General features: G+C 33.5%; 1 protein-coding gene across 7 annotated transcripts in view; it reads right to left on the bottom strand.

Annotated features, from left to right (window-relative positions):
- The window catches only part of LOC144971012 (calmodulin-binding transcription activator 1-like), a 55737-nt gene that overhangs the window by 7324 nt on the left and 24345 nt on the right, over positions 1–24068 (bottom strand). For 2 of the 7 annotated variants that reach the window (XM_078911299.1, XM_078911300.1), the window contains 16 exons: positions 23118–23244; positions 22431–22565; positions 22025–22104; positions 21510–21697; positions 21233–21308; positions 17875–18018; positions 16314–16604; positions 14218–14482; positions 13576–13659; positions 12700–12937; positions 11939–12120; positions 10075–10214; positions 9253–9431; positions 8877–8954; positions 7917–7947; positions 3580–3683 (listed from right to left, as the gene is read on the bottom strand). In XM_078911299.1, coding sequence (XP_078767425.1) covers positions 3580–3683; positions 7917–7947; positions 8877–8954; positions 9253–9431; positions 10075–10214; positions 11939–12120; positions 12700–12937; positions 13576–13659; positions 14218–14482; positions 16314–16604; positions 17875–18018; positions 21233–21308; positions 21510–21697; positions 22025–22104; positions 22431–22565; positions 23118–23244 — 2342 coding nt within the window. Of the gene's footprint in view, positions 1–3574; positions 3684–7916; positions 7948–8876; positions 8955–9252; positions 9432–10074; positions 10215–11938; positions 12121–12699; positions 12938–13575; positions 13660–14217; positions 14483–16313; positions 16605–17874; positions 18019–21232; positions 21309–21509; positions 21698–22024; positions 22105–22430; positions 22566–23117; positions 23245–24068 lie in introns of all 7 variants that reach the window. The other 5 variants (XM_078911302.1, XM_078911306.1, XM_078911303.1 and 2 more) reach the window with 5 other exon arrangements.

Here is a 24068-nt window from a genome sequence, read left to right as displayed (position 1 = left end):
TAACAGCCCACACAAATGATGTGAAAAATGCCTGCTAAATTATTATTATCAATCAAAATAGTCAGTGAGACCATGTCTTATTTTATTTCTGAGAGAGAGAGAGAGAGAGAGAGAGAGAGAGAGAGAGAGAGAGAGAGAGAGAGAGAGAGAGAGAGAGAGAGAGAGAGAGAGAGAGAGAGAGAGAGAGAGAGAGCGTGTGTGTTTGTTTATTTACTGTGGGGAAAAGAGAAATTGGATGAGTCTATTTCAAAGGGGTTAAAAAGTCGAATTATCAATTGATGAGTAAGACAAAATACAATAGCGACACGTTTAGCACCCCTATGACGTCACAAAATTAAAAAATGCCAAAAAATAGACTTTGATGGATGAGGTGCCAGATTGCCACGCGCGTGGCCAAAAGATAGAATTATAATTCTTTTATTAAATTTTATTAATTTATTTATGTCTCAGTGACTTTTATCCTGGTCTATTCAATTTTATGTTTTGCCAAATTCCATTAGTTTTAAGGGGTTCAGTCTTAGTAGCGAAAACCATGCGAGTATCTATTTTGTCACTTTTTAAATCGAATTTGGTCAGGTGGAAGTCTGGCCATCTGGCAGCCTTGCCTCGCAGATGTCACATGTGTGTCAAGCGATGGGTCTCCTCTTCTCACCCATTGAAGAGTAAATTGGGTTGATGTTTTGTGATAATACGTGAAAAGCACTTACCATATCCCGATGAAATTTGAAACATAAATAGATGATATGTGCATCTATAATCTATAACCTTATTCGCGACAAAATCCCTGCTCTTGATAGTTTTAGAAATATTTCACTCAACAGAGCAAACATCTGTTTTTAACGGCTTTCTGGTAATCGTACGAGTTTTGTTGCTTGACATAATCTAAAATGACATCTTTACTAATTGTCTTCCAAATTTCAGACATAGTTATTGATAAAAAGCGTGGTAATTAATTCTTTAAAATAGCATATACGAAACGGCTTCGTCCCATATTTTGACGCAAATTTCGGCACTTCGTGAGCTAAAAAGAGGCCCAAAGATTTGTGCGGGATAGTCATTGCTATCTTATATATAAAAATAATAGAGACAAAATTTTTATGAAGACACTTTTACTGAAATCAACCGAGCTTAAAATGCACTTTCCGGTGCAAGGAAACAGGAAAAAGATGGAATGGTGAAAATATAGATCAAGAATAAAGGGACAATTTGGGACAATATAATGTCATATCTAATAAATTTTGATGCCAAATTTCAAGTATATTGGTTAGCGTGTCAAATAGCTGTGACGTGGCAAGTAGAACTATTGCTCCTTGTCCAAGCACAATCAAAAGAAAATGGCAGAGCAAAACATTGATCCAACCTTCTCATGCTATGACGTTCGGTTTGTCATCAAATTTTTAACTCTCTCGTCGAAATACACAGAGATCTTTGTAAAGTTTCGGAGCATAATGCTCCTTTAATTCAGAATTCAAACTGTTAGGCAGCAGGTCAGGGAAGTTGGATGATCTGACCACAGAAGGCTCGCAGAAAACAAGGAGAAGAAAGTGATGCACATCGTTTTTTTCGACACACATGTGTTCTGATTAGACCAGAATTCTTTGTTATTATTGCTTGGTGCTAAGTTGTTACTCTTTGTCAGTTTTCGTCACTCATTATTTCATTTTTATTATCGCTATTATTTATAATTCTGCCAACTGTCGTCATTGTTATTTATAATTCTTCTCAATGTGAACAAATTAAAAATTTTCACACCTTTTGACGTTATGAATATTATTCATTTTCATACATGGAGGTTCTAACCTTGACTGTGATTGTGATATAGTTTTAACTACATCATTTATCATCATACAGTTTTAACTGTGCTATTTTTTATATTTATGTTTCGGGTTTAAGCCCATCGTGTATTTTACTGGATTGTCCTGGTTACATTTTCAACAGTTAACGCACCAGAAATGTAAGTTTTGATTTTTAATTATAAAAATTATCTTAGGTTTGTAGCCCTATTGAATTCACGGAGATAAGCTTGAATAATTCATTGTATTCAATAATTTATTATTTTATGTTCCTTTTATATTTTAGTTAAAGGCATCATTTGTCTATTACTTTAATGAATGTTTACTTCAATATCATAATGAGTAGTATTCATGTTTAACCTATATTTCTATTTTGATAATGATTTAATTGACTTATGTGAAGACACTCCATCTTTGTTATCACATTAATTATATTTCCACATATATTATGTTTATAAAATCTAATGCGAGTGAAATGCATATATTTTAAAATATTATATTGTAGTCAACCTGCTGTACATACTGCTATATACTTCTGCTCTACGTGCTTTTCTACCGCACGTTGTCCTGTAAATATTATCCTGCTGCATCATATTCTTCAATCGTTCATTAAATATTGTCATCATCTTCATTAACAATGCTCTTGCTTTTTCATTTCATCAGTGTGTATGGCAGCATTCTCCCTGGTGCGATATATTATATTGTAATACCCGGATTAACTTGGCATTATACTAAGCTGGCCTGTCCCAACTGATCAAACTGTTAACGAAACTATTACAAATTCATCCGTAAAGACAAACTGAGTCGTACGGAAAATAGACCCACTTTGATTGAACATGGTGTCATTCTGAATGAGCTTCTCGAGGGCTACTCGTGGAAATTGTTGAAACACCCACCCTATTCACCTGATCTTGCCCCATGCTACTTCCATCTCTTCCATAAGGTGAAAGAAATGCTGCAAAGTCAACGATTTGAAGACGAGGACCAGATTCAAGAGGCAATGAGGAATGCAATCAAGGCCTTGGATGAACAGCCACTGGCCACCGTCTTTGAGCGTTGGGTACACCAAATGAAGAAGTATGTGGAAGTTAATGGTTCTTATGTTGGGTTGGTAATTGAATAAAGTTTCATTTAACACTAAATACAAGGTTATTCATGAATATTTTGTGAGTACAGCTCTACAGGGAAACTTAATTCTGAAACATACTTCATAGATAACAAGACCCCCCCCCCCCCAAGTCAAAGTAATATTAAGCTGCTAGAAGCTGTGAAGTGTAAAACGTAATGAACAAAAAAAGAATATATAACAGCTTCGATAAAGAACAAAATACCAAACACTGAATATTTGGGGCTCATAACCCCTTTTTCAACCAACAACAAAAACAATAAAAACATTAATGCATCACTTAAAATCCAGACAGATGGCAGAGAACTATTTGGCATGGCTGTCTGCAAGTAAAAGATTTTAATATGTTTTTATTATTCGTTGAAGAAGGATTTTGAGCTCAAAACATTCCGAGTTTGGTTTTTCCTTCTTTTCTTAAAGCTGCTATATTCATTATTGTTCAATACAATACTTTATATCAAGACCCCAAAGGGGATTGAAAATTAGAAAAATTAATTGACAAATTAATTAAATGAGAAGGAGAAACACTGGAATGTGTGAGCTAAACATCAATTTCCAATGTGGAAAAAAAAAAAACTCAAAAAGAGATAAAGTCAAGTGAAAGTAAATAAATCAACTACAAAAGTAAGACCTCTACCAAAGTTTTGGATAATACCTTACTCTAAACTGTTGTTTTTGATGTTGTTGTTATTGTAGTGGTGGAAGTATTGATGATTGCAGTAGTGATGGTGGTACACATTGGGTTGCTCATGCCTTGCACTGGTCTGGTTGAGTCGGGGGAAAAGTAACAAAGGTTTTTTAAAGATAGTAGTTCGAAAGTTGGTTCTTTTTGGATTTTTAAAAAAAACTGTTTTTTGGGTTTTTTTGCTTTTGTTAATGATCTTTTTCTGGGGGGTTAATTTCAGGAAAAGATAGTATAACAGTTAATACATATTGAACAATTAACAATTTATGAGGTAAATAAAGCAAAAAATGGATCACCGATATACAGAAGGATAAGAGGATTATAACAAGACAGACAATTTGATATTAAAGTCCCAAAAAAATTGTAACAAAAAAATAAAACGCTAATCATTCATTTTAAAAATGTGTTCACAAATGAAAGTTCAAGGATGAATATTGTGAAACCTATAAAATTGACATTATATACATTCACATGCAAAATCTTTTTAAAATGTATAATCAAGTCAAATTTTCTTAATACAATGGTCTCCGTTTATAAGCATTCCAGCCACAAGCACGATCTGGTGATAATCACACTTGAGGCACGAAACAGAATTTTTACTATATAAACTTACCTCTTTATAAGCATGTACACTGAGAAGAACTCCGTTTATAAGCATGCCCCATTTTCTAACCATTATTTTTAATTACAAAAGTAAAAGGAAACAAATAAATAAATAATAATAAAAATATCATTAAAAACAGAAAAAACTCTGCAAATGACTTATGGTTTAAACTTTACCATTCCATCACCACTTCCTTTGCACAAAACAATTGACACTTCCATAAAATTTTTTTGAAGTGACAGCGATAGACATTCTCGAAGACTTTGAAACGGTGGTAGAGACAGGCACATTGTCCACTTGTGGTGACACTGATACAATGTTGGAAAGGTGATGAGGGAAGGAAGGGCTCAGACTGTCCCCAGATGTGGTCATGTGTGCTAACGATGTGAATGAAGACAAGTTTCACATCTGTACTTGTTGTCTGTAACTTCCTTGCTTTCACACATGCATTTATTGATAAGTTTATTTTGTGCTACATACCTGGACAACCTCAAATGTTAAACAAGCAATTAAAACCACCAGACTTTATCTAACATAGTCAGAACCAGCTCAAAGATGTTGAGGATGACAATAACATGTGCAGTCAATCAAAAGTAAAACGAGCAACAATCATGAGCTTCTTTAATCATCTCATACCTATGGTGTAATATTGTTGCACATTATGGCAGAAACGAAAGAGTTTATTAACTCAATAAAATATGATTGAAAAATGAATCAAAGCCGAAAATGACTTTATAATGGTTCTACAGCAGTTCTGGTGCATACCATTATGTATAAATTTAGAATTGAAGAGGAAAAAGGTACTTAATTGTAATTTTAGCATGAACATATGATGAAGGAAAAAAATTAGAATCTGCTTATAAGCACGATCTCGCTATAAGCAGGCCCTGCTTGCTTCCGGAGGACTGTGTTTATATGAAGTGAGTAGAAAAGTGCTAGAAGACAATAAAAAACAAAACCTTTTGAGACGATGGGGAGTTGAACCCATGACCCGACCGTTATAGCACTCCCACCTGGCTACGAGAGGGATGCTCTACAATCGGCATCATCCACCACTCAAAAAAAGTGGTTTCAAACGTTGTAACCATCTAACCATCTAATAGTTTAGCAGGAATTATCATCTAAACAGCATATTTTCAAAGTTTCACCATGTTTGATGTGCTATACAATGTCATTCTGCACAGTTATCAGGTAGTCTCAATGAAGAGATATTTGATATCGAGTATCTAATAAAAACTCTCTTATGGGTAGTAACAGATATTGTATCAATGATTAATAATAATAAAAATAATAACAACAACAACAACAACAATTGGTAATGATAATAATAATAATAATAATAATAATAATAATAATAATAATAATAATAATAATAATAATAATAATAATAATAATAATAATAATGATAATAATAATAATTTGTACTACTATAGCACCCAATGTAACTTATACATAGTCTCTAGATAGCTTCACACATGAGAATTAAACAGAACGAGCTAAATGGCAAACACGCGTGAATACACATATACATGGGCACAGACAGAAATGTGTACAGAGGCACTGAAGCACACATACTCATTATTAAAATCCCTTGCTCTTACAACAAACTTTTGAACTTTTTTTTTTAACAGTTTAAAAAGAAATGCTTTCCAATGAGATTTCAATTTTTAAATATTTGAGAAGTGAATTCCAAACTTGGGGGTTACAAAAACAGAAAATCTTTCCCCAATCTTTCTGTTTTTTTTGCATTAAAAAACAATTATAAGTAGTGTTGAATTATATTATCCAAAATATTTTTCTCCATCCCCATCCTCTTCCTCCACCTTCTTCTCTTATTCTTCTTCATATTAGAAATCCAACTGGGTCAGCCAAATATTGACGCTACTAAGGTATTTATCATCATTTTAAAACTGCCAGGGATGCTCTCAATAAATTCTCTCTTATTCGCTAAATTATTTCCTATTTACTACAAGCTTAAAGGTTACACATAATTTTGTGTGGTGGTTTTGATTGTTTTTGCAGACAGAAATGGTGAGCATTTTATTAAACTTAATCACATTCCATCAATTATTGGCAATGAACATTAAAAAAAAGATAAGAGATTCCATCCAAATTTAAAAGAAAATTCTCTTTTAAAACGTATCAGGTTCTTCCCAATATTCATCACTAAACCTATTTAATGGAATGGGAGAGAAATAAATATTTATAAGGTAACAAGCTTTTCAATGAGATGATAAAAATTTGGCTTTTGTTGTTGTTTTTAAACAACCTGTAAACCCAGATGCCAGTGGGCAGAATGGAACACTTTTTGAGTCGTGATAAAATTTTGCATTTTTGTGTTACCTATTGTCTTTGTATGCGTAGCGCCTTAGAGCACTTTGTGGATTCTGCTTGCTATAAAAATTAATTATTACATTACATTGCATGACTTCTGTCCATCACTTTTTTTAACATATGATCCTCCAAACATCAATAACATCCAAGTTTTATTTGGCCTGGCAGTTTGTCTTCTTAATATGTTCAATTACTTGTTAAGCTATTATTTTATCGCCAGGTATGCAAACCATCTAAATTGATTCTTATATATTTAATGCTTCAGACATTCCAAAATCGCATTTTTTCTCCTTTGGTCTTTTGTCTCTTGCTATTTATATCATGTCTGCTGCTTGCAATCTGTTGTTATCCCTACTTTTCCATGATCCATGATTCTTTACAATACAATAATATTGGGCAATATATTGAATTATTGGGAAGAATCTATCATGAAGGTATACCCTTGACTAAGAAAAATAAGGGGAACACGGAGAATAAAAACAGGAATGAAAAAGACAACTAAATAAATAACATTTTCTAAAGAGTTTCATTTCACAATTACCAATCTAATGTTTTTTCTTATTGCATGAACCATATCTGTGTGGTGTTAGAAATTGATCTATTTTACCCAACAACAACAAAGTTAAAAAAAAAAGACTTTAAAAAGAATATATATATATATATATATATATATATATATATATATATATTATATATATATATATATATATATATATATGAACGCAATTTTACAGATGAATAAGATGAAGAGGAGTGCATTAAGAATACTTGAAGAGCCTGATAATCATATAGCGTATAGAAATACAGTCAACTCCGCTTAATCGCACACCCTTGGGAGTCCGGGTTAGTGTGTGATTAAGCGGAGAAGCTAAAAATAGCATCTAAGCACCAGCTTTTATATGCCATTCATGTAGGACCTTCCCTTCTGAGCTTTCTGCGGACTTAAACTCTCTCCAAATATTTATATGGGATGAAAGAAAAAATGCTGTGATTTAACTAACCAATGTTAGATGAATACATTTCTACAAACATGAAATATACAAAAAATTACAAACCAACTAGAGAAAGGCAAAGGCGTTTTTTAAAAAATTAAATGAAATAAATAAATGTGACAACAGTATAAAATGTGATTTGAAACAACATTACAACAAAGGAAAAAGGGAAACATCTTAAATTCCAGTCTTTGAATAATAAAAAAGCTGTTGATTTTATGGATGTCCACAATGATAACACAAAGAGTAAAAAAATACAACATTCTCAATACACACAGTATGTTGAGCAAGTTTTCATAAGAAATACAACAAAAATATTACCATCTGAAATAAGAATAAAAATACAGTATAAAAAACACCCTGGACATTTCGAGTTACATACCCTGACAACCTGCACAATCTGGTAGAGCTCTCTGAATGCATGTGTTAATTAAACAAAAATGAAAACTATAACTGTTTGAATCAACATTCACTTTTTCTGTATGTGTGATGATTTCAAGACCATAATCTTTTCTGATTGAATAACAAGACATTGCATGAAAAAAACTGACATAACTCAATAGTATGTTCAAATGGTAATATATGTAACATTCTAGTACTTTCAATTCATACTTGGCTATTTTGTAAAAATGACAGATATGCTAAATGTATGGAAAGCTAATTTTATAGTTTAATCTTCTCAATCATACTTAATCATTATTTCTTTTACAAACAATAAAAGAATACTATTCTTGTAGAAGAAATACAGATTTTTGAAGATTGCCAGTAACAATTGAGACAACATTGAAATAATTGATTTAAACATTAAATTTAAAGAAATATGTCTCTTTAATGACTTAAAAAAGACGACAAAACAACTTCCCCCAACCCCCCCAAACAATCACAAAAACAAAGAAAGAAAAACAACTCTCCCCCCCCCCCCCCCCCCCCCTCCCCTTCATCGCCTACACACATATACATAAGCTTTGCAAAATATATAAAAAGTAGCATCCTTGACCAGAATTTATATAATACCACAGTGAGGAAAGCATGCTTCACGAGGAGCTAAATTGATTGGGAGTAATTTCGAAACTTGTCAACAAAACTGACTAAACTGAGCCTCTTAAGAAACAGCACACTAAATAAAGATCCGCTAAAATTAAAGAGAACAAATAATTAAGTCTTCATTCAATTTCAAAACAATTCAGAAAAGTTGAACTCCCTTGTATTGAAGATTTGACTGACAAAATCGCCACACATAGCAATCTGCATTAACAATATAGTTAAGCATCCTAAAAATAGAAAAAAAAATTTAAATCATTTTTGATTCTACTTCCATAAATTGAGTTTTTAAAACACTCACCTATTGGGGGCATCTCCCGATCCTTGACCTGACCCAGAGGCTTCTTTCCCATCAAATGACCTTCTTTGGTAGTGTGATCTAGGGGGAAGAAAAATATCTATATGACTACCTTTTTATTCTTCCATTGAGTAACTTTCAAATATTTGAGGTGGTCTTATTTTCTTTTTTTTCTTTCTTTTTTAATGAAAAAAAATAATATAAATAACTCAGCAACATAGGTAACTTCTCTATATTTTAAAATATCTACAGAATATAAATGTTTGCAACATTAATTTTCTACCAGTTCCTGCATGAAATATATTTACATATACTATACATGGCCGTATTAAAATAATTAATTAAAACAAAACTTTTGTAATGACATTTTTAAACTTACCTAAATCTCTGTTGAATGATCACAGACTGATTTCGCCCCTTCTTTAATCTTTCTGACTCTCTGCGGAGGCCTTGCAAGGTCCCAGACGAGTCCACTCTCTTCTTTCGTTTCGCATAATATGTCCTGAATTGGTTTTGGATTAACACAGCTGCATGGCTCATCTTCTTATAGTATGCATACTGAAAAGTTTTAAAATCACAATTTTAAAAATGTCAAATTTTAAGTTTCTATTTTAAAGACACCTGAGAGAAGTATATTGTGAGATCATGATTTTTAGAAGTTTAATGGCACTTGCAACATATTTAGGTATTTTCAATAATTAGGAAAAGGAGACTGTCACTGAACATTCGAGTTGGAGGGCAGTCAGTGCCTGCAATAATTTAGTGTCACAGTTGACAGCAGGAGTAGCAGGAGTTTTACAAAGACGCCAGCAAGGGATCCCCTACCAAAAGGAAGACATTCAGACAGTTTCTAATAGAGGTGATTGACAAGGAAAAGAGCTATCAGCTCTAAAAGAAATATACAAAGTATCCTATCTGAATAGCTCCCTTAAAATTGACGTCTACAGCCAGGGGTCTCAACAAAACCAATACAGTTCATTTCAAGACAAGGACAGAAAGCCACTTGAAGGGAAAAGAGACCTTACCAATGGCTCAAAAACTTCCATAGAGTGAGTCATTCATTGTGAAAATAAAAATTTACTTTAGAATACTAAGTAAGAATAGTTTTAAAATATCAGGATTGAGAAATGATGGATATAAAATGTAAAAACTAATAACACTTTAAAATGTTTTGAATAATATAAACAGAATTCATTCTTACAGTTTTATATCGCCGGTAGTAACTTTGAATGAGAACAGCTGCTTCAATTTCTTTTTGTTGTTGCAACTGTTTGTCCCTATAATGTCGATAGGCATTCTGAATCACTTTGGCTGCTTCATACAACTTCCTCTGCTCTTGATCTGAAAGAATACGGGATGAAAACTCACAATGGGGATTTAATTTTTGGGACAATATTTCTTCCTTTGCTGATCCCCAGTGCTGGACATTTGTCCTGGTTCAACAGATATCATGTAAATATAATGGGTATCATGGTAAAATCAAGCTATTGTTCAGCGCAATCGTATTTCTATTGAATACAATTATCTGTTAAATTAATGGTGTAAGTTTTCCAGCGTTTTGATCAACCTGGCAATTCTATGAAAAACATCATACCTCATTGGTTTCAATATTTCTTTGTTTGTTTTTAAGCGTTTTGTGGCGATTGTGATACATGTAGGTCACTCAGCACCAGTAAAAAGGAAGAATATGGGATAGTCAAAAAAAGTTACAGATTTACAATTGAAAGCACACAAGAAAAAGACAAAGGGGAAGGGTTAAAATAGGGAACAGATGTAGATTCCAAGAGCACACTCTCAGTATACTCAGTATGAGATCATCTAAAAGTTTCATCAAGACACCAACATAGGTCCCCACTAAGAGGAATATACTCAAATATTTTAGAAACCAATATATGTTTATCACAACAAAAATCTAACTACATATCCCAAAAATATAACTATATATTTGACTGCTTCCCTCCCAGTCAAGGACCGGCCAGGACTAGGACAAAACTAAGTAATCCATTCCAAGACAAAGACAGAAATTAACTCGGAAAACAGATATAATGGGAAAGAAGACACCGCATGACCTCCTGCCCACCAAGGGAGGTCAAAGAACCCACCCAGTCATTGCTTTTGAGGAAAACCTGATGTTACTATAGTGCAATAGCACAAAAATTATGAGGCTCCCCATTATCCTTTGTAAAAAAAAATTATAGCAGTTCAAGAATTTTTTTCTCCGGTTTGCATTTGGTTTTACTAAAAATAGATTTTGATGCATAACGATATCCTGAATGCAATGATAATTTTCTAAATGTCAAACAGTTAAATAAAAGAACCAATCACAGTAAAAAAGAATACATGTTGATAAGAAATAATATAGATGAGGTCGTGCAGTGGCATTGGGAACTTAATAATAATAATAATAATAATAATAATAATAATAATAATAATAATAATAATAATAATAATAATAATAATAATAATAATAATAATAATAATAATAATAATGCATATTTGTTATTGGAAAACAACAAAATTTTAAAAATTGTTATTTGAGAAAAAAGGCTACATGAAAATTAGATCACTTTAATGTTATTTTCATTGGGGGGGGGGGGGGGGGGGGGGGGGGGGGGAGTGAGCTTTTGAAAGGCACAATTTTTACTTAATGTGATCAAAAGGCTTTAAAAGGGGGATCCCAACAGCAAAATTTAACATGTAAGTCGAGACATGATGCCTGTGAGGTGCTGTTACAGTTTAGTTCAAAAGATGTATCACTTCTTCCTTTATACAAATACATCAAAATCAAATCTTATAAAATTTTAGTCAAACGATAATATCATAATTTCTGTCATTTCCTTGCTAGCGAGTTCAGACTAATTTTATTATGCATCTATGAGTCAAATTTCAGAGCCTTCAATAATAAGGGCCTAAGAGAGAAAAAAAACCCCAAAAAAACAAAATAAAACAAAAACCCACTATTTTTCCGGCTTAAAACATCTAAATCAATCATTAATAACTGACAATCATTACCCACTGTGCTGATCCGATACAAGGTATTAATCTCATGCACATAATAGAATTACCTGACAATGTAAGTTGAGAAAAATCCTTCTCCATGTATGTGGTTGGAGCATTGAAATACTCCGTAAATTCTGCTGTGGTGGGTGGTGGAGAGTCAAGAGTGAAGCTATAAGGACTATATGGACTGGGGAGACAGGTGGACTCTGGGCTTAAACTGGAAGCTGGAGTGCCAAATTCTGGATATCTAGAGGTCATGAATAAAATGATTCTCATTGTAAAAAACAAAATTGTACAGGACAAAAGCCTAGTAGGGTAAAATTCACAAAATATGCTACCCTAATTGAATCACGTGTGAATGGCTTCTTGTCACTAAAGTAATAAAAATGGTTTAAAGGGTATCTAATTGTCAACTTGTGTATAAAATGGAACCTTGGTTCCCTCCAGGCTTCTGGAAGCACGAACCATTGAGCTCATTTAGCATGATGAATTAATGCAAAATAGGAGAAATGTTTTCAGGAAATGACTATTCAAATATTTAAATTATTCATCATGGATAATTGTAAACTGTTCTAGTTCTTTTTTACTTTCTTTTTTCTCCCATTGGCTCTTTTCTTATTTTCTCTCCTGCTTCTTCATGCACCCTGTAAGATATGAGATCGACCCTCTGATTTAAAAAGTATTATAGAATCCAACTATGATTCATGGCAAACCATGTCAAGGCATATAAATCAGGAGAAACAGAACACAGACTTTATTTTGTTCCATTCCAGCAACAAATCATCTACTATTCTTGACTATCATACCTTGCTATGATGCAACCTACCTATACTCCTCAAAGGCTAGACTTTCAGTGACTGGTGTTGAGATGCCAGAGTCATCTCCGAATGATGATGGTCTTGGAGATCCCTGGGAAGTGAGAGAACTGTGTGACTCACTTCTCCCACGGCCGCTTGAAGCAGCATCATCGAGATCTTCGCCTTTAGATGGAGACAATTTTATTCTCTCTGGAATGGCTGCAATGATTTGGTTGGCAAGTGTAACCATTTGATGCTTGGATCCATCTGTAAAACAAAAGATAATCGCATGTTATTTAAATAAATACAATAATTACTTTATTTCAATACTTCAATATCAATTCTGTTAATTTGTACTGACGCCACCTAAAACATTCATATTTAACATAAAGGAGGCATGGATGGAACTATTATTTATCAAATAAGATCAGATATTTATTAATCTCAAAAATAAATTCAGCTGCCTTAATAGCTTCAGGTTGAGTGCAACAAGGCAACATTCCCAAAGGATGCAACTCTCATTATTGTTTATATGTGGGAACTCTCATTAACAAATGTACTTTTTTTTATTCTCTAACTCATATTCATTGTCTGACAAAGCTGACAAGGATGACAAGAATGTTTGCAAAAAACAGAAGTATTAAAAAAAAAAAAAAAAAGGAAATCCTCTTTTTCTAAGATGATTATTTAAGGACGTATATAAAATTAAAGGTGCACTTTGCAATATACAAAAATAATCAAAATATGGTGGTTAATAAAAAAAAATGTTTTACAACTTCCACTGAACATTAAAGTTCCACTGTCCTGGTCATATCTGGTATTCTCCTACAAAACTAATCAATTTCTACAATATTCCATTTTGTCTTATTCTTTCTCAAAATGATGAAATAGTCTATGTAACTGACCTTTTCCCTCATCGATTTCTTCATCTGATGAGATTCTCTCCACATCAATTAGTGGACTAGAACTTCTTGCCGGAGCAGTTTCATCTGTAGTGAGGGTTAAAAAAAAAGGAATGTGATAAATGTCCCTATGTATATGAATGCACTAACGGATGAACACATGCCCTTTTTTTTTTAGTAAATAATGATTACCGACTATTATTATAATAAGGTTAAAATACTATTTTTTTGTTTGTTTGTTGCTTTAGGTCTCTTCCAACACAATTGAGGTTATACGAGAGACCGCTGAAACAAAAAAACGAGCAATCTAACAAAAATAGTACAAATGTAAATCAAAATCATAACCTAAAGATATCATAAGCTAAATTTAAAAAAACCAAGAACAAACAGACAGAAGATTTACAGAAAAAAAAAATATCCCCTGTCAAAAATACAATCACAAACCAAAGAAGCAGGATAGGCTAGTAAAGAGAAGAAGAAACGACATCACTATCGGATCGTACACCCATGCGAACATCATAGGTATATGATTCAAGGGTGATGCTCCCATCCAACCACCCGCTTAAAATACTATGAAATCGTGTGGTCAATACTGGCTTTAAATAGTGTATATGAACACAAAATTGGTGAAGACATAAAACTTACCAGTATCCATTCTGGATGTGGATGGGTCAGGAGTGTAAACACATGCTGGCTCATCAATTTTGTCTTCCAGAAGAAGCCTGGGAGCAGGGGAGGCAATATATGCCATGTCAGGGCTGACAGGGAGCTGGGGCTCAGATGACGCCTCCCTGTTAGCAGTCAGGGAAGATCCTAAAGTCGGCAAAGTGGCTTGGTCAATGTCCTGTCCACAGGGTAAAAGATCTATGGAGTTACGCTTGTTGAGGGTTCCTTTCACTTGACCAATTGCCTAAGGTTAAAAAGGAATAAATGGATTAAATTAGATTAAAATACAACTATATCATGAGATTTTACATCAGACCTGCCAACCTTTGGAATATGGAATCAGGGACACCCAACTGTGATTGCACCTGAATGCTGTGGCCAACTGCATTGACTGTCTAAGCAAACAGAAGACATAGAACTAAAAATTTGTATTATTATATATGTTGCTTGGAAATTACAGGCAACCGAACAAAGAGGAGAAAAAAAAGAAGAAGAAGAAGAAGAAGAAGAAGAAGAAGAAGAAGAAGAAGAAGAAGAAGAAGAAGAAGAAGAAGAAGAAGAAGAAGAAGAAGAAGAAGAAGAAGAAGAAGAAGAAGAAGAAGAAGAAGAAAAAGAAGAAGAAGAAAAAGAAGAAGAAGAAGAAGAAGAAGAAGAAGAAGAAGAAGAAGAAGAAGATGAGAAGGAGGGAATAGAGAGCAGGAAAAGATAATGGAATCTTAAATACAAGTATTTATGTACAACAATATGGCAATAAATGTCTGTATACAATCACAGGGATAAATCTAGTTATGAGAGGGAGCAAGAAGATGCTCTCTTGTTGCCTTCTTGCATCTTCTCAAAACTTCTTCTCCAAGGGCCGTGTCCTGTGACCAGTAGGGATTCAAAGGTCTTTTGTGGACATGGAGAACCTTGGTTCAGTTAATTTCTTTCTTACAACACTGAAAATTCTCTCCAAATCTGCATTGCTATGAGGAAAACAAAGCACTGCTAACAATAATTATCTAATCTAGTGGGGTGTGCCAATGTGAGTAAAGAGCCTTTTCGAAGGACTCAACTTTCTGGCAACCACAGTTGGACTCAAATCAAGGACCCACTGGTCCAGAGGATGGTGTCATACCACAAGACTGCAAAGCTGCAAAGATATTGCAGATAAAGCATTACCAATTAATATTTACAAGAACAATCTGAGAAACTTGACAAAATTATAAGATTCTTTTTGACATGTTTAAAAAAAAAAAAAAAAAATTATTAAAAAATTGAGCTTTTATATTGCAGAATATCCACTAAAAGTGTTCAAAGTGCTTTAGAAAGGGTCCCTGACAAACAGCAACACATAACATAAAGAACAAGACATGACATGACGCCTGTTCGGCAACAATACAATTTTTTTCTGACAGAGAAATTGCTGTTAACGGCCAGGTACTTAATTTACATCTGAGTACCATGACAGAATGTGAGTGAAGAGTCTTTTCCAAGGACTCAACTATGCACCAAGCAAGGCTCGAACCCAGGACCTTCCGATCCAAAAGCGAGTGTCATACCACAAGACCACATAGCTGCAAACAAGACCACATAGCCGCATGAATGAATTCTCAGTCTCAGGACTCTTCAATTTAATGTTAACAACTGAGATACTTAGAAACAAATGCATTTTTATAAATATCATCTGTTGACAGAAAGACAAGAAAAAAAAGAGACGTGAATAATATCAAAAGGAAAGGTTCGATTACTACCATTAACATTACTATAAAAGATGAAAAAAAACAAAAGAAAAATGTCAGACCCAAAGAAACCTGGAGAAGATGGTTGGATAGAGAGCTTAAAGAGGCCGGTCTAACCTAGAATAACATCAGTGTCCATGCAGATATAGAAGCCCTTGGTAGATGCCTTATATGCCCCATGGCTCGATGAGGATTAAGTAAATAAGTAAAAAAAAAATTTTTTTTAATTGAGCTCTTATATAGCGCAATATCCACCAAACCCAGGACCTTCCGATCCGAAAGCGAGTGTCATACCACTAGACCACATAGCCTCACATAAGTAAAAGACAAAAGTTATTCTGAAACTGAACCAACCTGTTCACTGAATCTGCGAATCAACTTGGGTCCTGGAGGCATTGGTTTGGGAAAGGATGGAAGTGGAGCTCGGAAGGATGCTGCTGCCTCTGATTGCTTTTTCTCTTCAATTTTAATTCCCATAGATTTCTGAGTACCCATACCAACATTCGCAGATGATGATGGAGGATGTGAAGGAGGAGGGCTGGTAATATCCATTTTAAGATGATGTGGGTTCTCTTGGAATGACTCTTCTGCTGCTGCTGACACAATCTTATCATTGTCTTTCTCAGATCGGTCTAACTGTTCAATCTGTTGAAAAAAAAGAATTAAGTTACCATTTCTTAACCAAGTCACAATCATATCATAAATACCTTGTAAAGTTTCTATCTCTCTTTCTAGTACTTTTAAATCCATAATTCCTTTTTTTTTTTTTTAAATCACTCTTGGTCACATTTTTAATCCCTATCAGTGGAATTTTTCCTTGAGAAATAAGAACTACTCTAGGTCCCTAATAATGTTTGTTTGTTTGTTGCTTTAGGTCTCTTCCAACACAATTGAGGTTATATGAGAGACCGCTGAAACAAAAAAACAAGCAATCTAACAAAAATAGTACAAATGTAAATCAAAATCATAACCTAAAGATATCATAAGCTAAATTATAAATAACCAAGAACAAACAGGCAGAAGATTTACAGAAAAAAAAAAATATCCCCTGTCAAAAATACAATCACAAACCAAAGAAGCAGGATTGGCTAGTAAAGAGAAGAAGAAACGACATCACTATCGGATCGAACACCCATGTGAACATCATAGGTATACGATTCAAGGGTGATGCTCCCATCCAACCACCCGCCCTAAAAATGTGGTCAAACAGCAGCATGCAATAAGCTAGAACAAGTGACATCCACAGGGCCAATAACGCACTGGGTGTTTTGAACACAGTAGCTCCAAATTATAAAGTTTAAACCAAACTGCTGTCGCGCTGTCCCTCAGACACAGACACGCTCACGATTGCCACTGAGCATATCTCCTCCTCCCCCTGTATAGTTTGACTTAATGATCCCTTCAGCCTTTGTTGATATTCAAGAGTAACACAGTTTTTCTTTGTTTTTACTAATTTAAAATACTTTTTTTTTAAATATAAAAAATTGATAATTAGATAATTTCAGTACCAATAAAATAAAAATAAAATTATGGGATTATCAAAAGACTGTAAACCTATTCTTCTGAGTAACTAAAATAAAGATAGCTATACCGAGGGGACAGAATTAAATTTCAAGAGCAATCCAGTCTTGTGCCTGGTTTGAGATTACCAAAAGTCCTATAGACACAAAGCTTAGGATCAGCGCCACAGAGGGATGCAATCAAAATGACTACAAAATATAGCATGATATATCAAGATTGTACACTAATGATAACAATAATAATAATAATAATAATAATAATAATAATAATAATAATAATAATAATAATAATAATAATAATAATAATAATAATAATAATAATAATAATAATAATAATAGTAATAATAATAATAATAATAATAATAATAATAATAATAATATTAAATGTAATTTACCTGATTGGCTAGGTTGTAGTGTCCCTTCTGTCTGGCAAGAGATAGAGGCAGGAGCCCGTCCTTGTTGCACATCTTGAGAGGCAGGTCATTCCAACGGTACAGAGTTAGAGCGGCATCGATATTACCTGAACTGCACGCCCACATCTTTTCATGAAAAAGGAGAGAAAAAGAACAATAGACATTAGCAACCCACTACATCCTCGAAGTAAAACTAATAACTGTCATAATATGTTATCTCATCAATAATACCTACTGAATCTGTCCCCCTCTCTACCACAGTCATTCATATATACGCATTCCGTACAAAAAAAAATCTTGCTAGTTTAGGTGTGAAAATTAATAACCATTGTTATGTAAAATAAGATGATTTTAATATAATGCCAAAAAACTAAACCCAATTTCCCTATGCCAAATGGCTTTAAGAAATGACAAGTTTTTTAAATTTGACATTACAAAAGCCAATTTGGCAACCCTGATACCCGGCTTCATTGTTTCCAGTTTTTTTAGAATGGCATTGTAAATCTTAGGGTTTGAAAAAAATTCATTAAAAAAATTTAAATGGCCACAGTAAACTCAACCTAAATAGCAAAAATCTTGACGTCTTGCATCAGTCTGCTTTTCCCAGTAGATGACACGCACACAAACATACAGACAGTAAAAGCTTCTGCTTAAAAGAGTGAGATTGAGGGGAGTCTGAACTAATAGCCAAAAAAAATATTTTTAAAAATAAATTTAATAATAAATATTTGTTTAAAAAGAGTAAAAGAGTAATTCAGTACAGGTCTTAAACTTAAATGTTCATAATGACTTTTTGCTTCACAAAGAACATTCGTCATAATAAATCCACTACCCTTTAGAAACATATATGTGTGCTTTATGTGTTAAAGTAGGAGGTCCTAATAGCTCAGTTGGTAGAGCACTCGTTTCAAAAGCAAAGGGACTGAGATCGATCCCAGGTGCAGGCGAGATTTTTTCTGACCATCCTGTCCATCCAGCAGTAATTGGGTAGCTGGGCTGATAGATCTGGCAGAAAGCACGTTGCGATAGACTAGGGTCCAGACCTGCCAACCATTCACATTCCAAAATTGGAATCAGAACGTCAGAAAATAGGATTTGGAGACAAGAAATAGAAACTTGTCACCAACGGATAATTCCCTATCAAAATTCCCATCGACATTGCCACCAAACACATAAAGTCAGTATTCTGGCACAGCCGGCAAAACTATATATCAAATGTGTTAGGTAATGGAATGGGGAAAAGAAGGGGAGAAGGGGAGGAGTGCAATTCATTTTCCTAATTAGCTCCCTTTTGGCAATCATTAAAAAAAAAAAAATCACCTTTCTACCCCCCCCCATTTTTTTTCCATCTTACCATAATCATAATTTTTAAAATCACAGACCATGGCGGAAAGGAAGACTGAAAATAGGAATGATTCCGCCAAAAGCTGAAGGGTTGGCAGGTATGAGTGTCCTATCCATAGGGTAGCAAGTAATTGATATTGTCCGTTTCGCGCTATAGAAACCGGGATAAACTCCAGTTCCATGGGCCTATGACTCTGAAGGCCTACTTTTATGAGTTGAAGTATGGATGAATGTGTGTGAGAACTTGTGAGTGTGTAAGTCTTTATGTATGTGCCTTTATGCTTACTTAGTTGTGTGAGTGTGTGCTTCTTTCTGTGAAGTGAAAGTGTCTGTGTGTGATTTGTGTGTGCGTGCATGCTTTGTGTGTGTGTGTGTGTGTGTGTAGGGAGAGTGTGTGAGTTAGTGTATGCATGTTTATGCATCTGAAGGTCTCTTTGTTTGTCTTGGATGATTTCTTCTTGCTTCAAGCGTGTACGTGTGTGCCTGGTGTGTTTACAATCTTTTAACTCTTTAAGATTCAACCCAACAAAAACTGACAACGGCCAAATATTCATGGGCGGGGTAGTCAAGACTGGCCTCAGTAAGTAAAATCCAATCGTTGTGAAGGAAATGACAGGCCCTGTCACTGTCGCAGGATGTTTTCAGCTTTGATTTTTATAAATTTGCCGCCAGAAAAGAAAATATGTTTCAGAAATTACGATTTGGATCCTATTTTATTTGCGGATGAAAATAATTGACATTGCACTTTGTTTGGTAAAAATCGATAAAAAATTACGACTTTGGTGATGAAAAATGACTTTGAAGACAATTATTGTAAACTTTAAAAAATATTATGAATAATTTATAACTCCCTTATTTGTGGGTCGATTTTGTCATTCGAGGTATCAATTTTATTGTAATAAAGAGATAGGAACTTCAAAGTTATTTTTTATGATGCGAAATTATTACTTTGTAATTTTAGCACCAAGAAAAATAGTCCGTATATAAATTTGTTACACCTCTTTGATAAACCGCCACAGTCCATTCGTGTAGAATTGTGAATCAAGCGTTTCAAAGTCTTCGACCAATCATAGGCTATCTATCCAGCTGGCCGAAACAAAGACGCTTCTCCCCGTCCATGTATTACGCTATTGTGTTATGCAAGGAATATAACACCTTATTGAGTAGGCCTAAAAGCTAAAAACTAAAAGTAAAAAATATAATTCTGAGGAATTTGAAAGTCACATTGCTGAAATCAGCTTGAAAAAAGAAGTACATTGGTCTTTGTTTCATAAAAATCGGTTGAAAACCAACTGTTTTACGAATAAATTTTATTTTCAAAATTGCTTTTGTTTATTTTAGCTTTTTTTAGCAACTATTTATTTATCGGCCGATTTTCTTGATTTTTATATCATTCTTTATATCTCAAAGAGACGATATCAGTGATATACTTTGTTTCTTTCAAATGTAACTAGAACATAGTTTGGCTTTTTTACCTATCGACCATGCCTGGATAATTTATTCAACAACGTGGCGATGTGACGCAACTATTCCATGGCCGTCTTCCACTGCCTCAACGATGATTCAATTCATTGTTGACGGCTGTTGACACGTGAGCTGTCAGAACGACCAATCGTTGAAGGGTCAAGATTCTCAATAGCCAATCGTTCTTCGGTCAAAAAACTAAAGAACTCACGAGAACAAAAGTTTGAAATTTGGTGATGGACGGACCTATGAAATCGTTTCTGGGCAGAGTTTAGCCATGAGTGATCGTAGAAAACGAAAATGCGACTGCAGATATCAAAGAGTAGGCTTACATCATCAAAGGATGTCTACATGATTGACATAGCCATATAGGGAACTCATTATCTACCCCCCAAAAAGAATCTGAACACGAGAGGGTTAACAGAAAAAATGCTATGAAAACATTTTTAACTCCATCATTCATACTATCAGTTATTAAGATTAAGCAGATAAAAAATGTAATGACTACATATTTTTGTAAATTAAGCCTCACCAGTGGAGTGCAAGAATGGCTGTCAACACTGAGAGCATCCACTTCGTATTCCAGGGCCACTGAGCTGTTTTCCATTCTGGAACATAGAGCCATAAATAAATAGATAAACTTTTTCAAGAAAAATCATTATCTAGATTGTTGAGATGATGCAAATGAAATGAGCCTTAATTTGACAATCTCGTTTTTCTTCATTGAGCTCAAACAAAACATTTTTTAAATCCATCCAATGTGTTGTGGGAAAAAATGTATGGCTATATGAATAAAATCATATACAAACCTCCACTTGATGAGGCAGGATATGAATTTGGCTAATCCTAAACCAGCTGCAAGGTGAAGCAGTGTCAAATTATGTTGGCCTGCCTTGGGGTATTGGTCAATGTTAGCCCAGGGCTGACTCAACAATTTCTCAACACGTTTAACTAAACTTTGCTCCACTGCCTCATCATCATCATCATTTCGTACATCCTGGGAAATAAAAAAAGATTAAATAATTATTATTACATTTTTTATTTTTTATTTCTTTATTTTATTATTATTTTTAAAAATTATTATTACATTTATTCAATAGGAAATAATATAATCTTTATTTTTCTTTACATCAAAAAGGGTTGAAAAAACAATAAAACACTCGAGTGCATAATGATTAATCAAATGGTGAGAGGCTATGCTTAATCAAAATCAACAAAACAAAACAAAACAAAATGGAATATTTCTATTCATTCTTATAGAAAGCTAATAGACGTTAACAACCGATTCTGTATGTATTGACTTAATAATTTATCAAATTTATACCTGGCTTGATATATTCGAAGAGGTCAAGCGACGTTGAAGATGATCAAGTCTCTCCATTAAAAGCATTTTCAGTTTGATCTCTGGCGGAAGCAATCAATATCTTGTTTAACACAAAATTATTAATTTATGTATAGAAATGAACAATTTGGTTGGACATTTTTGTATTATGATGTGAATAACACAGGTGTTAAAATAATTTTTCTCCAATGCATCTCTATTGAATCAATTTAACAGGCAAAACTGAATAGGTCTTTTAGAATGTATTTAACAATTATTGTATTGATGGTTTACAATTGCACACAAAGATACAAAAGTTCTCAAATAACATGGCAAAATTTACCATTTGAAAATAATTTGACTATATTTTCATTTATTTTAATAGATAAATAATTTTTTCAATACTTACTTTCAAAGTCGAACCATTCGGGGTGGACTGCTTGGAGTTTTTGTTTTTCATTATCACAAAATTCAAAAATTTCACAGTTTGAAACAATTACACCATCTCTTGCCACTTGCAAGGTTGAGTAACCTGTATTGTGAACTGTAGATGAAACGACATTATTTTGAAAAAAAGATTATTGACATATATGTTTGCTTTGTTTTTTTACTGGGTTTTCACAGCAAATGGTCATTTTGAGTCATTTCAAGAGAACGATGGCATAACCAAAATATATTGATCTAGATTTACTATGGTTAAAGTAAGGCTTTGGGTAGAGTTCAAATAACAAATAAAAGTAGGCACTAAGAACAATCTATCAGTGTGTCTAACTGACGATGGCTTATAAGTCCAATCAAGACAAAGGCAAAGGATTACCACCAAGAAGAAAACACTCAAATGCTTAAAAATGATGATACGAATAATGGAAAACAAGGAAATAGCAAATAATTTCAAAAGATATAAAATTTCCTTCATTGCTCATATTTAATTACTCTTATAAGTCCTTGAATATATCAACAAACTCAATGAATTAAAGAATGGTGAGATAACTAACTAGTTCTCAAAAAGAACATTTTATGGCAAATATTCTTTTTATCCCATAAAATTTTTTAAATATATTTGGAAATGAAATATAGGATAAAATTAAAAGCATACATGGTGTATAACATCGAAGTAATCCTGGTTGAATTAACACAGCGAGGATATGATCTCCATCAAAGACACAAGTATACTGTGCATCTTTTTTATTCCAGGGGCCTGCAACTAACACCTTAGTGTTGGTCTGTGGAAATAGTTTTAGGTAATTATTTTTCATTTAAAACTTCTGTAAAACTTTTAAAACGATTGGTAGAGAAAATACATTATATACTGTCTAAGCTGGTAATTGGAATGCTACTTTTTTGGAATGATCTTTCTTTGGCAGCATTTTTTTCTTTATGATTTCAACCTGTTGATCGGAATGATTTCAGAGAGAGTTTCATCAACTTTAAAACATTTTTTTTCAATTAACCATTTAAAATATCTTTTGTAGAGCATTAATTATGGTATTATTGCAGGTTATACTCAACAACGTCATTGAGTCATTTACAATGCTTTCCCTTTTGTCTTATTTGCTAGAATCCATAAATTGAGCTTCTTGGGGAGCAAGGAATAATTGATAAGGCATTCTTAATGATGCAAATGCTTGTTTGCAATCTGCATTTGTTAAAAATATATTATATGTTGTCAATTATTATGGAATAGGTTTCATGTGTCTATATTGGACAAAGGCATATGAGTAAAATGACAATTTGGTATAAACTATGTGTGGTCACTAGATGGTCAGTAAGTGTCTTTAAATCTGTTGTCATGGCAACACAAATGAAATGTTCACAATTATCTTTTTTTTTTTTTTTGCAAAGCAGTATCTTGTCAAAGCAACCCAAGAGAAGCTCTTTATTACAACTTCAACATTACTCTAGTTGCTGCAACAGTTACTATATGTGAATAGTCCCAATTGTTTTGTTTTTGTTTTTAAGGGTTTTACGGAGCTTGCAACACATTTCATTTAGGTTATATCAGCGCCAGTAAAAAGGAAGAAAATGGATTGTAAAAAGTTCTAGAATT

Source organism: Berghia stephanieae, chromosome 4 (assembly GCF_034508935.2).
Source record: "Berghia stephanieae isolate SIO BIC M18660-M18661 chromosome 4, UCSD_Bste_1.3, whole genome shotgun sequence".
Lineage (NCBI taxonomy): Eukaryota > Metazoa > Mollusca > Gastropoda > Nudibranchia > Aeolidiidae > Berghia > Berghia stephanieae.
This window is presented reverse-complemented; position numbering and strand designations above follow the sequence as displayed.